Source organism: Carica papaya, chromosome 2, assembly GCF_054855325.1.
Source record: "Carica papaya isolate Zhongbai chromosome 2, ASM5485532v1, whole genome shotgun sequence".
Lineage (NCBI taxonomy): Eukaryota > Viridiplantae > Streptophyta > Magnoliopsida > Brassicales > Caricaceae > Carica > Carica papaya.
Window position 1 is genome coordinate 29,465,269 of NC_142310.1, and position 16,239 is coordinate 29,481,507.

At 33.7% G+C, this 16,239-nt stretch overlaps 2 protein-coding genes across 8 annotated transcripts in view; one reads left to right on the forward strand and one right to left on the reverse strand.

Annotated features, from left to right (window-relative positions):
* Window positions 1–472: 472 nt before the first annotated feature.
* Window positions 473–4,644, reverse strand: PSKR1 (phytosulfokin receptor 1). 3 transcript variants are annotated; one of them, XR_015817220.1, is made up of 2 exons: window positions 880–4,642; window positions 473–791 (listed from the first exon to the last, which is right to left on the reverse strand). XR_015817220.1 is itself a non-coding variant. In XM_088213958.1 (2 exons), the coding sequence occupies exon 2, from the start codon at window positions 4,153–4,155 to the stop codon at window positions 1,078–1,080; it is 3,078 nt and encodes a 1,025-aa protein (XP_088070084.1). In that variant the 5' UTR covers window positions 4,156–4,313; window positions 4,510–4,644; the 3' UTR covers window positions 664–1,077. The 3 variants fall into 3 exon arrangements, 2 of the variants coding, with proteins under 2 accessions (XP_088070084.1, XP_088070083.1); XM_088213958.1 differs by having other exon boundaries at window positions 664–4,313; window positions 4,510–4,644; XM_088213957.1 differs by having other exon boundaries at window positions 664–4,313; window positions 4,428–4,642.
* Window positions 4,645–10,464: 5,820 nt separating this feature from the next.
* The window catches only part of SOS1 (sodium proton exchanger, putative (NHX7) (SOS1)), a 67,308-nt gene continuing 61,533 nt past the window's right edge, over window positions 10,465–16,239 (forward strand). For 2 of the 5 annotated variants that reach the window (XM_088213953.1, XM_088213954.1), the window contains exon 1: window positions 10,468–10,809. In XM_088213953.1, the coding sequence (XP_088070079.1) occupies window positions 10,599–10,809 (211 nt within the window). In that variant the 5' untranslated portion in view covers window positions 10,468–10,598. Of the gene's footprint in view, window positions 10,810–16,239 lie in introns of all 5 variants that reach the window. The other 3 variants (XM_088213952.1, XM_088213955.1, XM_088213956.1) reach the window with 2 other exon arrangements.

A 16,239-nucleotide genomic window follows, 5' to 3' on the forward strand; every position in this document is an offset into this window, starting at 1 on the left:
CAAGTTGTTGACCCAAAAAAAAAACAAAAAAAATGGTCAAAGTTCTAAAATGGTATAAAAAACACAAAATTGAGGTTGGTGGAAAAGAATATAACCAAGTCGGTAGGCCGTCCTGAAAAACTTGGAGAGAATTCTCCAGTCTGTAATAACAACTTTAATGACCAAGAATTATAAACCATTTGATCCAACACAGATTTATATTTTGACCAGACAACTCCCACAGGATCGGTTGATCTAATTATCTAACCGACGACGTTTTAACATTCAACAGTAGAATCCAATAAAACCTTCTCGCTCAGAGAATAAAAAAGAATATTCTGGCAAATGAAACTTCATTTTCATGGTTTTTGTTTACTTTTCTTCCCCTGAAGGAAGCTTCCTTTTCACAGTTTGAACTTTTAAAAATGGGCCTAATGGAGTTTAAATCAATTTAATGGTCAATTACTTTAGAAGTTTAAATTACAGAAAAAAATAATAAGATTTACTGTTTATACTATTAGCAATTTCATTGCTTGTTTCCGTCTATCCAAAATTTTTCAATTATAAGACAGAAACCTGTACATGCACTTGTCTCCTAATTCTACAAAGAAGCAATGAAGCATACATATAAATCTGGCTAGTTTCTGCAACATGAGAAGCAAAATGGATGGTTGAGAAAAAAAATTAAAGTAGCTTAAGGATCATATCCCAGGCTTCAACTGCAACTAAAGGCATCTAAAGCATCTATCCAGGATATCAACCTCAGATATTATTGAAGTAAAACTTGTAATTCTGTTTCCACTATGTTCAACCTCCATAACAAAAAAAATCAGAAATATCATTATACATGATTGAGAATCAAAATTAACAAAAGAACTAATTGCCGATGAAAGGACTTACATTGTTTTGGCAACTGGTTTTGTAGCATTTTGGTTAGATCCCTGTACTCTCGGTAAAGAGAGCACCAAGAACAAGTATATCGGTGTTTATTTACAATAAGATCGCGATTCCATACACAAAAATAGGGATGGCTATGAACTATCTGCCACAATGTTTGTAAAGAACTTTCTATACCTGTACAACCCCAGTTTCTCACAGCTACATAATAAGAATGCTAGACGTTGTCTCAATGTTGTCAAGCCAAGAAACTAGCTGCTGAGTTGTTGGTCTCACTTTAGGGCATTCACTTAAGCAGATACATGCAATCTGAAGAACCAGACACATTTCCTTATCATGCTGTTTGTCATAAACGAATGGATCAAATACCTCATTTTCCCTGTTTTCCTTCTTCATCTGAATCGTCCAGGAGATCAGATCCCGTGACCCTTTTGGCTTGCACATATCCATGGGCCTTTTCCCAGTAAGAAGCTCCAAAAGGACAACACCAAAACTATATACATCCCCCTTATAAGTAGCAACAGAAGCTTGTCCATACTCTGGAGGGATATAACCAAGTGTTCCAACAAGATCAGTTGTCACATGGGTATCATATGGAAGTATTAGCCTTGCAAGACCAAAATCAGCTAAATGGGCTTCAAAATTCTCATCTAAAAGGATATTACTTGACTTTATGTCCCGATGAAGGATATGAGGTTCACATGATTGGTGCAAATATGCCAGTCCTCTTGCTGCTCCTTTAGCAATTTGAATCCTAGTATTCCAATCTAGAGATGACAGTCCATCAATTTTCTCGTGCAACCAATAATCCAAGCTACCATTTTCCATGTAAGAATATATCAGGAGCCTGTCATTTTTATGCATGCAGTATCCTTGAAGGAGCACAAGATTTGGATGCTGCGCTCTTGAGAGGGCTTCAACTTCAGCACGAAATTCTCTGTCCATCTGACCACAGTCACCGGAGAGTCGTTTAATTGCTACCTTCCTAGAATCTGGGAGGGTAGCTTTGTAAACTAGACCAAAACCCCCACAACCAATGATATTTGCTTGGTCAAAATTGTTAGTGGATTTTAGAAGGTCGTCAAAAGAGAGATCTTTGTTATCCTCCTTGTTCTGAAACAGAACCACTAATCTTGATCCAAGTTCTTCCAAATCTTTTTCATTTCCATCAAAATCTCTTTCTGGATCAACCTCCCCTCGGCTATGTGCCCGTAAAACAATCATGAACAAGAGGGCAAGAAGAAAAGCTGTTCCAAGCACAACCCCAACAGCCATCCAAACAAAAATGTTTCTCCTCCTTGATTTTTCACCTGATCCATAAGGAACTTTAGTACTAGTTTCCTGGCAAGGGAACCGATGATCACCACAAAGATCATTCCCTTCAAAACCTGAATTTGGGAATGTAGGAAACTGACCTCCAGAAGGGATCAAACCGTAGAGCTTATTGTAGGCCACACTAAACTTTGACAGAAAGCTCAGTTTTTCCAAAGAAGAGGGTATGGTCCCTGAAAGATAATTATGGGACAAATCAAGAATTTCCAAGCTTATCATTCCAGACAGAGTGCTTGGAATTGGTCCAGACAGTTGATTGTTCTTCAAATCAAAAACATGGAGCTGTTTCAGATTTCCAAATTCACTCCAGATGGACCCAGTAAGTGAGTTATGACTAAGATCAAGTGTTGGTGGGAAGCTCCAAACTTGATTATACTGCAGCCCTCTTGTTTCATTCCTCTTCATGAAAAAGGGAAAATCAGGGGAAGGCTCCTCTAGTAAGATACTTCTATCAATAAGGCTTGGTAATCCAGTAAGGCTTTTTGGGATTTCTCCACTGAAGGAATTGTTTGACAAGTCCAAGTAAAAAAGAAAGGAATAGTTGCCAAACCAAGTAGGAATAGCTCCTTCCAAGCGGTTCCAGGATAAATCCAACAACTGCAGATTGCTGCTACGGCTCAACCATTGAGGTATTGAACCTCTAAGTCCACAGCTAGCAATAACAAGGACCTTCAACTTCTCAAAATGCAGACCAGGATCAGAAGGCAATTCTTCATCACGAAAATTCAAGGTGAGAACCAAAGTAGTCAGGTTTCTGCATTGCTGCAGGATTTGAAGAGCAGACGAAATATTAAAAATGCTGGAGTTGGAAAGAGAAAGATAAGAAAGGCTCTCAAAATTCTTGAAACTATCTGGGATTTGACCACTGAAATTGTTCCGAGCAAGATTGATGTTCTTCAATTGTTTACAACTGGGAAGCTTATCAGGAACAGACCCACGGAACCTGTTAGACCCTAAATCAAGAGAGGCCAAACTGGTCATAGCCGAACAATTGAGATCAATAGAACCAGTCAATGAATTATTCCTCAGATCAAGCACAGTAAGAGTCCGGGAGTTGGACAATGAACTGGGTATTCCCCCAGAGAAATTATTTGAGTGGGCAACAAGATACTGAAACTTCTCTAACTTATCAAAAACATCAGGGATTTCTCCAGAAAAATTATTGGAGGAGACATCTAAACGAACAAGGTTAGAGAGGTTACCAATTCCTGCGCTGAGCTGCCCAGATAGCATGTTATCTTGAAGGCCCAAAAGGTTCAAATTTTTAAGATGAAACATATCCTCAGATATGCCACCACTAAGGTCATTCATGCCAAAGGTTAGGTGTTCTAAGAAAGTGCATTTCCCGAAACCCGGTCGAACATCACCTGAGAAATAGTTCACTGCAAAATGAATTGCCCGAATTTGGGTAGAGTTTTGGCATATGTGGATAGGAAGAGACCCATTCAAGGAGTTTGAAGAGATGTCAAAGAACTTGACTGAAGGTAGATTGGTACTTTGAGGGATTGGACCAGACAAGTCATTAGAGCTCAAGTCCAGGACCTCTAACTTGGAAAGATTGAACAATGACGCAGGAAGTGAGTCTTTGAGGAGATTATGGGAGAGATTGAGAGTTCTAAGCTGATCCAATTTGCCCACAGAATCAGATAATTTTCCTACCAATTTTCTTCTGCCAAGCTCTAGCTTCGTTACCTTAGCAGTGAGATTAGAATCATTCAGTCCAAGAGAAGATGAAGAATTGCAAGTGATGCCTACCCAGTTACAACAATCTGTGGACGAATTTGAGCCCCACCCATCAGGCGTCGGTTTCAAATTCCTCATGAAATCTCGCAATGCAACCAAATCATCTGGATTGCATGCCAGGTCCTGAGAATCCAATACCTGAGCTTGAATACAGAGGCCGAACTCAAGAACAACGATAATCACCCACCAAAATTGAACACCCATTTCACCACACACAACTAGCTCAAAAGCTCCGCGTCAGAGAAAGCAAAGCAACGCAACTATAGATACACGCACAGTTAAGAACCATAGCAACAACCCACAAAACTCAAGACATCTGCTCTGGATTTTCTGGTGTCAACCATTTTTAGCAGAGAATCAAACTGCAGAAAAAGCAAAAGGGTAGAGTATGAGAGAAAGAACAAAGGGAAATGATGGGTTCATGCTATTGTGAACAAGAAAGACGAAGAAAGGAAGAGAAAAGAGAGAAGAAGCACCAGATAAGGTAATGGGAGATGGAGAACGAGATAAAGAAAAGAAAGTGCAAAGAGAGAGAAGAATATGAGAAAGAAACGGTGCCTTTGACTTCAACGCGCTGCGGTGTCTGCGAATTCTCAAATGAAGGAATTGAAGTTTGCTTCTCGAATACAAAAAGGAGTTTTAGAGAGAGATTTCCTTGATGGAGGCAGTAGAGCCGTTGGGAGAGAGAGAGAGAGAGAGAGAGAGAGAGAGAGAGAAGGATGCTTCGTGATGCAGACTTCACCTACGATTACCGGTAAGCGCTGGAGTTAACCGGCTATAACCGGAGAGAAACGGAATACATAGAGAGAACTTTTCCGCCGCGAACTTAACCCTGAAGAAGTTATGATATTGTTTTTGGAGAGTGGACTTCTTCACAGTTTTTCAATTTAATTTTTCATTTTTTTTATTGTTCGGTAAGTTTCAAAAATTGAATAAATTAAAGTAAGAATAAAATAATAAAAATGGATGTGATTTTTGTCCATCTAATAAAACAGAAATTGCTCTTATCATTTGACCTTAGGAAATTTATTGTACTTTACTAATTATTATGCATTTTATAATATAGTATTAATATTTAAAATCAATCTATACATATGTATTTTTAAAAGAATAACGAAAATATCACATAACATTTTCTTTTTTTTTGAAATAAAAATAAAAATTATATATAATATTAATTATAAATATATTTATATAAAGATAAAATATTAAATATTGTTTACTCGAATTTTAAAATACAAAAATAAAACTAATATGATAATATACATAATATTTATATATTTAAAATTTTAAAATATCAAACAATCAATTTTTAATTACCTATAAATCATACATTATGTAATTTTTAAATACAAAAATAATTTTAATAATATATATATATAATATTTATATACATAAAAAAATTAAAAATATAAAAATAACATGTAAATATTATTAATAAATACATATGATAAAATGTTAGATATTACCAGCTCACATTTTAAATAAAAATAATGCGAGAATTATATTTATATTGCATAGTGATAAAATTTTAGACATTATTCTTTAAATTTTAAAATATAACAAAATAATTTTGACAATACATAATGTATTTAAATATAAAATAAATTTAATTTTTGATTAACTGTAATTTATATATCATATAATTATTTATTTTAATTAAATTAAAAATATTTTTTAAAATTATAACCCTGTGTGTAATATGAGGTATAAATTTAGTAGTAGTTTAAAGCCTAAGTTTAAACCATTTTGAAAATTCCAAACGGGTAAACCCGAATGAAATTTAAGCCCAAATCTGAAATCAAACCCAATTGAGACAAATCCAATTTTAAACTTAAATTAAGCTTTTTCGATTTAAAATTAAAACCCATGAGCAGTTAAATAAAAACCTAACCAAACCCGATCCAACAAAAATTCCAACCCAGAGAGGAAGTGGAGTTGATCCGACGCCGTTTTAGTTGGATGGTACAGCGTTATAAAAGGAGGAAGAGATGCTGTTAGGAGAATCCATTAAATATTCAAGCATGTGGTTTGTACCTTTTTTGTCTTTGTTTGTAATTTATTGTCAAATAAATAAAGCTGTTTTGATAGGACTTCTACTGAATTTATAGATGGAGGCATGTGACTCAATTGGCTTTCATTCTTTCCTAACATGGTTGTTCATTATGAGAAATTATAAATCGAGATATTCGAGTAACCAATGAAAGACATATATAAATGTATGTATAAATATATGATCCTCCATTTCTTTTTCTTTTATCTAAATCTTCCCCAGCCACACCCCAATGCAGGTTCCATATATAATTCCAGAACTAAAATAGTAATAATTATTTTAATCTTTTATTGAAAAAATTAATTCTTAAACCGCACATAATCATAATAAAATAAAATAAAAAATTACTCATATTTACGAACAAGATCGATAATAAATTTTTTTACTATAATAAAAAAAAAATGCATTATTAATAAAGTCAGACCTTCTTATATAGAGATATTACGAGAATTTTCTACAAAATTTTCATTATATATATAATAAATTTTTTTATGAATATAAATAAAATACATCTAAAATTTAAAACACATCAATATTTTTTTTAAAATTTTTTATGATATTACTTAATATAATAAAAATTACTCTTAATTTTTGTACATAAAGTTGGATAAAGTTATTAAAGTTCAAACTAATGTATCACATAAAGCCATACAATCAAGCTAATTGTTACCGTGTTGAAGATGTTATTTAATTATTATTAAATAATCAATTTTCACCCTAAATATTTTTTCTCTTTAAATTTCTCAAATTTTCCATTAAGTTAAATATTAAAATAACTTAATGGGTTATCGAACTATATAAATTTATGATTTTATATATTTTTATTATATTTTCTTCCTTTTAACTTAAATTAAAAGGACTAAAAAGTTTATATAGTGGAGAAAAGAATGAAGAAGTAAAATTTGATCCACTATTTAATATAAACTTTCAAAGAAAAAAATAAAATTATGTATTCCATTTTAAATTAAACATACAAATAAATATATATTACTTAAGAAAAACATTTAATGAATATATTCTATAAAATAAAGTTAAACAAGTGCTTGACTACTATTGGAAATAAAGATATATGGAAGGACAAGGACTTGACGTGCCCCATTTGACTTCATTATTCAGGATCTGATCCGCCCTTCACTAAGGAATTTAACATGCTCTTCTTTGAAAAAATTAAGATGATGTTTTTTGTACTAAAAAAAAAATTAATTTGTAATAAATATTTAATACTATTATTTTTTAATATATTATTTCGCCCCCAATCTCAAATTTATTGATAAACCAAATATAAAAAATATATATTTAATTATTAAAAATAAATATAGAAAACTAATTAGTAATAAGAATTTAATACCACTATTTTTTAATATATTCTTTTATTTTCAGAGAAACTGTAGACAAAAATTTTTAACTGTATGATCACATATGATAATGTTTTTTATTTCTTTGGTTAAGCTGGAAAAGGAACGTAATGTACAGTTTATACATTAATTTCCAAAGGTAACTTTTACTTCTAAGGATAAGAAAGTAAGCAAATTTAATTATTTCATATGTTAATACTAAAAATAATTGTGAATATAGACATACTAAATGTGTATTTTAATTTTTTTTGATAATTTTTAATTAAATAATTGATATTTTATTTTTTTAATAAAAGAATTCTTACGTTAATGTTAAAATAATACCCGGATTAATACCCATACCCTAAATTTAGTATGCAATTAATTTTAAAATTAAAAAATATATAAAAATATAGTTTTTAAATTTATAAATTTTTATTTAATGTAAAGTTAGAAAAAAAAATAGGTAAATGATGAAATTGAAAATAATTTAAAAAAAATAGTGAAAATTTGGGTTCGAGTGGTATTTTTTAAAAAAAAATTAGAAACTATGGATCAAAATATAATTTAAAAAAATTCTGTCACGTAGGACTTGGAGCGCGTCGCGCCACTCGGTGCCATGCGAGAGGGTACGTTGGCAATCTACATGCCCGTGATCGGACAGGCCGGATGTGTTCCCGCGCGCGTGGACGATCCGGATCAGTTCCCTCCTCAGACAAACGGACGGTCGTGATTAAATATGATGAACGGTCCACATTTGTTCCCGTTTTAAACATGATCATACGGTTCAGATCAAATCACAATGAACAGTTCAAATTCATTTTCTTTTTAAACGTGATGAACGACCCAGATTTAAGGGAGACGAGTATAAATATCTCACATCATACTAAACCCAAACCATAGCCGCTAGGCCCCCGTCGGAGAAGAAGAACCAGTTGCTGGAGAAGGCAGCTGATCGCCGCCGGCCGCCACGCTAGAGCTACCTTCGACCACTAAAAAATGTAAAAATTCTCTTATCCGCTCGAAATTTGATTTCAAACATCCCTATGTCCAATTGGATAACAAAGAACGGCGGATGAGCTGGAAATCGCGAGTAATGGCACCGCCACGGGCAAAACTCAAAATCGCCTACGATAAGTCCCTTTCTGTTTCCCATTTCGAGTAATTTTTTCACCATTGTATTCAGCATTTTGTTTTCTACAAGTTGACAAAAAAAAAATGCCCAATTACGAGGTGAACCGGCAGAGCCACCGCACCGAAAAATTCTGTCGCCAATAAGTTTTTATTTTTCGACTTTTTTCGATCAACCGATGCCCCATAACGTGTTTTCTCACAGAGATGGATATAAAACCGGTCAAAACTAATCGAAAATGGCCAGTCTGGCGGTGCCGCCATGTTGGAATTCTGAAATTGGTTGAAAAAAGTTTTTAACACCGATTTTGGATTTTTTATGGTATTTTTAGGTACGTGAAGCGTATTTTAACATTTGCAGAAAAATTCAGTAAACCTTGGGACCGCTAGTGGGCGCAACTGAAAGTTCGGTGTTTCGGATACCGATTCAGGTAAGAATCTTTCACCTTCTTTCCTGTAACATTTGTATACTTTATAAAAAATTTCAAAAATTAATTACAGGTTACTAATGGAGCTAGAACTGACTATTTATTATTGTTGTTCTATTTAACCGATTGTTTATTTTATAGCTCTAAATGAATGATAATATACTGGAATTGATAAAATAATTCAGTTGTATTTTCTTGATGTATGTATTATTTGTCTACTTTTGATTTACGGTTAAATTATGAAACTGAAAATTAAATATAAACAGAAAATTGATTGGTTAAGTGAATAAATGAATAATAGCTTTACTGGATATCCTGAAAGATAGTGGACGAATCGAGTATATAAAGAATCCTACTGTGAATATTGCCTCATATCGAACGGGGTATGAGCACGACCTGTTTCACCCTTATACCGGATGATGTATTGAGAGATGATATTTTTAGCGCTCATACCAGACGAGGTATGAGAACGACTGGTTAGTTGATATGGTTGAATATTGGTTCACGCGTAGTAGGACATTCCTATGAACCCCCATGGATACCAGTAGATAAATAAAAAAGAAAAGTTGTTATTCTTACTTACTTAAATATGAAATTATAATGTTCTTAAGTTATTCTCTATAGATCGGTTTTGAAAATCTCAAAACGGTAAGTATGCAATAAATGTCTTTACTTATAATAAATAAATTTACTTAAATTAAAATCTCAGTTGGTTGTTTTTATAGTTTTTACCAATCTTCATTTTTTGTATCGGTGAGTAGTGTGATATTCTTATTAGGCTAGTGTAGTTCACCCATTCATTAACTATTTCAAATCAAGAAAACCAAGATCCAAATCCCGATCAACAAGAGGGTTGTGAATAGTTTACCACCTGAATTTTTTCAAAAGCTAGTGAAGTTCGTTCTAAGATGCTTAGTTATTTTAAACTATTAAATAAGAATTGTAAACTCTAACTTTATTATTCCGTTTCTGCATTCAATTCATGTCTTTATTTTTTTAAGTTCATAGCTATTATAAAATATATATTTTAATTTTATTAATAATTTTTAATTAAATAATTGATATTTCATTTTTTTGATAAAAGAATTCATATGTTAATGTTAAAATAATTATTATCTATAAATTACAAAATAAATAAATAAATTTTAATTTATAACTAGATAATTAATATTTTATTTTTTATAAAAAATTATAAATTTAAATTAAACTGTATATATATATATATATATGTGAGTTTTATATATTTTAATTAGTGGAATGATATTTTTTAAAGGGAAAATGATTTTTAACAGCTTAAGTTTGGTACTAAATTATAAAATAAATATACACATTTTGTACTTATCTTTTTGAGAATATATATTTTATTTTTATGCAATTGATGTAATTTTTATCTTATCAATTAGGTAAAGACAACTCTCGTTAAATAATTGAATTAATATTTATATAAATTTTTTAACTAAAATACAAACTTAATTTTATTTTTTATGTTTCCGCCCTTCAAAACGTCACATGTAAAGCACTCAAAGAAGAAGACAAGATTGTAAAGCGTACACTCAGCTGAGTCACGATTTAATTAAAAAACAATTCACTCCGCCGGTGAACACCATTTCAGTCTCCTGCTCTCTCTCTCTCTCTCTCTCTCTCTCTCTCTCTCTGTTTTAGACTTTCAGTTTCTTCATTGTCGATTGAGCGGAGATTGTCATGGAGGTGCTGGTTCCATACAGAGTATTAGGGAAGAGTAGCTCCTCGACCTCTTCTCCTTTGCGTTCTGAAAGTTCGAATCCAGTAGACGCCGTCATTTTTACGGGGATATGTTTAGTGCTGGGAATTGCTTGTAGGCATGTTCTACGTGGAACTAGAGTCCCTTACACAGTCGCTTTGCTTGTTATCGGCATTGGTCTTGGATCACTAGGTTCTTTCTGCTTTGCTGCTTTTGATTCGTTAACTGCTTGTTGTTTACTTTGATTTTCTATGTGCTTTCCAAGAAGACTTATGGAAACGTAGCGGAAATATATTTAACTTTTTATGTCTCTTCAAATTTCTAAAAGGATAGGAGACTGGAAAAGAGATTCGTCAGCAGATTCAATACTAACTTCTTCTTCTCTCTCTTTATTATTATTTTTTTCATATTTGTTGATATTATTTTTAAATCGTTTTTCCTTTTAGAAGCCCCAAATTATGAGGACGGGAAATCATCATAAATCATTCTGTTGTGAACTACCTAAAACATTGATGGTCAGGGGACTTCGAAGGGGTTGGCCTCCAAGGTCAACTTCTGGTGATGATATTTCTGCAATCTGAATGAGAGTTTCTTATAAAAGTTTTTAGTTAAGAGAAAGGAGTTTAGTGGTTGCGGATTGGGTTTAAAAGCTAGTTTTTTTACGAAAAAATGAATCGTGTTAGCATGGACAGAGTTATATACATAATTCTTAACTTGTAACTCAAAGACTTTTCTTTTCTTTTTTTTTTTTTTCTTTTTATACAATCTTCATTCATTAGGGCGTTTGGTTATGATAATATAACCCCAAGCAAAAGAACCGCAAAATACGGGGGTTCAATACTAAAAGTTTTAGGGTGGTTAGTAGTGAGAGAAAGTTCTTAGTGAGAGAAATTTTCTCTCATCTACTTCGATTTGTAACAATAACAGGCACGACTTATTTTATCAAACTAGAAATTTTATAGTGATTGAGAGGAAATGCTTTGATGTTGTGGCAATTGGAAGAAATCACAAAGGCATTAGGATCAATGAAAATGTTAAAGACTTCCAAGTCTCGATTGAAGTCAATGACTTGTTGATTTGGAATTCTCTTGCAAGACAATATTCTAGTGTCACTTTTTCTTTCTCATCATTTTTTGTTTTAATAATATCATCAATGTATATTAGTAACTCCCTTTCTCTTTGAATGCTTGATGAACAGAGTATGGTCTTCTTGAGTCTGCTTAAATCCCAGGTTTATCATTACTCTTATGAATTTGCTGAATCGGTTTTCCCTCATCATAAAATCATATTTAAAAGGTGTTGGAATTATGTTTGACATGTGAAAGCTTAAAGAGATAAGGATTTCCACTCATGGTTGATTCTCATGTGGAAAAAGAGTCATTTTTCTGCTCAAACATGGCTGGAAATTATCTAATTTTCAACACAATTTCTACATAAAAAATTCATTAAATAATAAAGTCCAAATCTGATCAAGACAAGGCAAACTTCAATCGGCACAATTCTTGAAGGAATCCTACACTACTCAAGAGAGAAGAGTTTTATTCTCTTTATATTTATGAGTCTTTAATTTATTTATTTTTATTAGAATCCTATATAAAGTTTAAAAATAAGTATTTTTAGGATTTAGTTTTTGTTTTCTAGTAGAATTAGTAAGACCTATAGCTATATAATGGCCTCATTATTTTGGTTGTAATCACTTCAATTCAAGTTTTTCATCAATAAAATTCATAGCTTTTCATGCTTATTGCTTAGACTAGTTGAGTGCTCTTTGAGAGATTTCTTCAACCTTTTGTTGAGTGAATAATTGATTTACTTGTTAAGATAATTTTTGTGACATTTTATCAATTGTTATTCTTTTTTCCAATTATTTTAATTTGCAATCATAGGTTGATTATGGGTTAAATAAGGAGGGTTTATTTAGAGATTAAGTTTTGCATGCAAATTGTATGTGTGAGTTTTTAATTATATTGGTTGATCCTGAGTTTCGCATAATTTTATATAAGAGTTTGTGCTCAAAATAAATTTTACTGTCTTGCATAATCTATCCTTACATATTTGTTATTATTGTTCTGCAAGTTACTTGTTAATCCATTCATACCCATCATACCAAAAAAATATCGTATTTTTTTCTTGCACTCTAAGTTTTTTTTTTTTTTAATCATTATGCATGTTATTTCATTATATCACTAAATTACTAATTGCATTCTAGTTATTTAGCCTCATACATAAATGCACTTCATCTTCATCCGTGTATCTAAACTCCTAAAATTGTGTAACAAATTTTTTTTCCTAGGATTTCTTGCAGTGTCTTGAGAGAAAACTTGAGTATATTAATTCAAAAAAAGTTGATGCTGATGCTCAACTTGAGGGAAGAAGATTGAGAAGTAAGTGAAAGACGAGAGAATCTGTGGGGGTGTTAGTTTCTATTAACATTTTCTTGTAGGAATTCTATAATGTCTCAACCAAGTGCGAATAATGAACCTACTCATCTAAGGCTCTACATGGAGGCCATGTTCACACAACTTAGTACAACCATCAATAATCTAGAGACGAAGATGGAGGAAGGAAGGCGAAGAAACGCTAGCCGACATCGGGTCAGACACCAACCCTCATGGGATGATGCTGAATCATGTGATGGGAATAAAAGAGATGACTGGGATTACTGGAGAGAGATTAGAGAGATAGTAACATCAACTCTATCAAAATGTAGACTCCACCTTTTAAAGGACGAAATGATGCTGAAACCTATCTGAAGTGGGAATGTATACTAGAACTTATCTTTGACTATCATAACTACAATGAAGAAAAGAATATCAAGCTAGCTGCTGTAAAATTCATTGACTATGCTCTAATATGGTAGGATCAGCTGCTAACTAATAGAAGGCGCAACAGAGACCAACCTGTCTCAACATGGAGGGAGATGAAATTTATTATGAGAAAAATATTTGTACTTTTTTACTATTACAGGGAGATGCACCAAAAGTTGCAACATCTAACTCAGGGATCCATGTCCATGGAGGATTACCGTAAGGAGATGGAGATAACAATGACTAGGGCAAAAAAAACTGAGATCCAAAGGCTACCATGACAAGGTTCTTAAGTTGGCATAATTAATAAATTGCCAACATAATTGAGTTGTGGCACTATATGGAATTGGAGGACATGGTGCACATGACTATGAAAGTTTGGAAGTGGTTAAACATAAAAGGGCAGCGAGGGGATTTTCAAATTCCCTCCCTAAATGACCAGCTAAGGATGAGGCATTTGAGGGTAAGAGGGCTAAAGTGACCGACACTAAAGGAAATCCTACAACACTTCCTTCTAATCAAAGACATAACACCATCAAATGCTTAAGGTATTTCGCTTTTGGTCATATTGCATCACAATATCTTAACTAGAGAATCATGCTGCTAAAAGATAATGGTGACAATGAGAGTTCTAGTGAAGATGATAGTATTGCTTGCATACTGTTATTGGAGGATGTTAAAGAAAGATGTTGAATACCAGTTTAAGGGGAAGCTTTGGTTATTCGAATAATATTGAGTGTTTAAGTCAGCAAGAAGATAGTAACTAAAGAGAAAATATCTTCCACATCTGTTGTGTAATGCCCAAGTTTAAATTTAATTTAATATGTAAATTAAATTTATTTAAATGTAATTTTTTAATTTTTTTTAATTTTATTTTGGAGTAAAAATGAAATAATTTTGATAGAGAATGAAATTGAAAACAATTTCAGGAAAAATGGGTGAAAATTTGGGTTATGAGAGTATTTTTTTAAAAAAATCGGAAACTGAGGATTAAAATGCAATTTAGAGAAGTTTTGCCACGTCAGATGCCCAATAAACAGGCCCGATGAATCAGGACGCACCGCGTGGCAGCGGACGCTAACGCGGTGCCACACAGGAGACCACGCGGGCGATTCGCGTACCCGCGATCGAACGGCTCAGATCCATTCGCGTGTGCACGGACCGCCTAGATGCATTCCCTCCCTAAACGCGATCAGACGGTCAGATTTGAATGCGACCCAGATTAGATCACGATGGACGACACAGATTGAATCGCGATGAATGACTCATATTCACTCCCTATTTAATCGCGATCAGACGGTTCAAATCAAACGCAATGGACGACGCAGATCAAAAGCGGACGGATAAAAATAACCTCCATCCACACCAAATCCGAACCCTAGCCGCTAGACCCCATTGCCGGAGAAGAAGACCCGGCCGCCGGAAAGGAGACCGCCGCCACCTGTCGCCGTACCGGAGCTTTTTCCGACTGCCAAAAAAGGTAAAATTTTTTTCTTTTGCTCGGTATTCAATTTTAAACACACCCATGGCCAAATCGGAGTAAAATGACTGATTGATTGGCTGGAAAACGTGGGCAAAGACCGGCGCTGCTGCCAGGGGGGAATTCCACAAAACGCCTCCGATGAGGCCCATCCCAATTCCAGTTCTGCATGATTTTTCCACCGTTGTGATCACCGTTTCTTTCTCTACAGGTTAACTGGAACAAAACACCCAACCGTCACGTGAACCGGTGGAGCCGCCGCACCGGAGAGCCTCGTTGCCTGTGAGTTTCGATTTTTTTATGTTTTTTCGGCCAACCGAGACCCCTTAACATGCTTTCTCGCAGGAATTGATGCGAAATCGGGCGAATCTGGCCGAAAATGGCTGAAAACAGCCGAAAACAGCCGACCCGAGTTGGACCGCTTTTCGGAGCACGACGGAGCTGCCGTGTCGGAATTCTAAAATTGGTCAAAATGGGCCCTGAAACTGATTTGGGTTTGTTTGGGACATTTGTAGGTATTTATAGCGTGTTTTGATTTACGAAGTAAAATTCAGGAAACTCGGGAACCGCCTGTAGGTGCAGTGAACAGTTTAGCTTTTCGGGCACCAAATTGAGTAAGAATTCCTCACCCTATCTTCTGTTATGGAATTGAAGTTTAATTTTAAATAATACGGTATTTTGTGAAATTTAAAAAATATTTATAATTAATTACGTGTTACTAATGGAGTCAGAATCGAAAATTATTCACTGTTGATTTATGTTGATTTATGTTACAGTCTAAATGTATGATAATATTTCATTTATCGATTTTATGGTTTGAATGCGTGTATTGCTGCCTTATGTAACTACTGTTAAATTAGAAAACCGAGATATGATCGCATTCTCTGATGCATGTTTGTTTGTATATGTGATTACGGTTGATTTGAAAAAATAGAGACTAAAGGAAAACAGAAAAATTGTGTGATTAAGTGAATGAATAAAACGACAACCTTACTGTATATCTTGGGAGATGGTGGACGGATCGGGTACAATAGAGAACCTTACCGTGAACGTTGTCTCATACCGGATGGGGTATCGAGACTTGGTAATTTGGCACTCATACCGGATGGAGTATGGGGGACGACCCTTTAATTGAGAATGTCGAAAGAAAGGGTTCATGCGTAGCGGGGACATCCTTATGAACCCCCATGGATACCCGTAGACCGATAAAAGGAAAGATTGTGTGCCTGTCACCAATTGCATATGAAATCATGATAACTGCTATGTTATTGTCTGTATAGGTTGTTTTTGTAAATCTCGCTGCGGTAAATGGATGATAAATGGTTTTATTTTTAA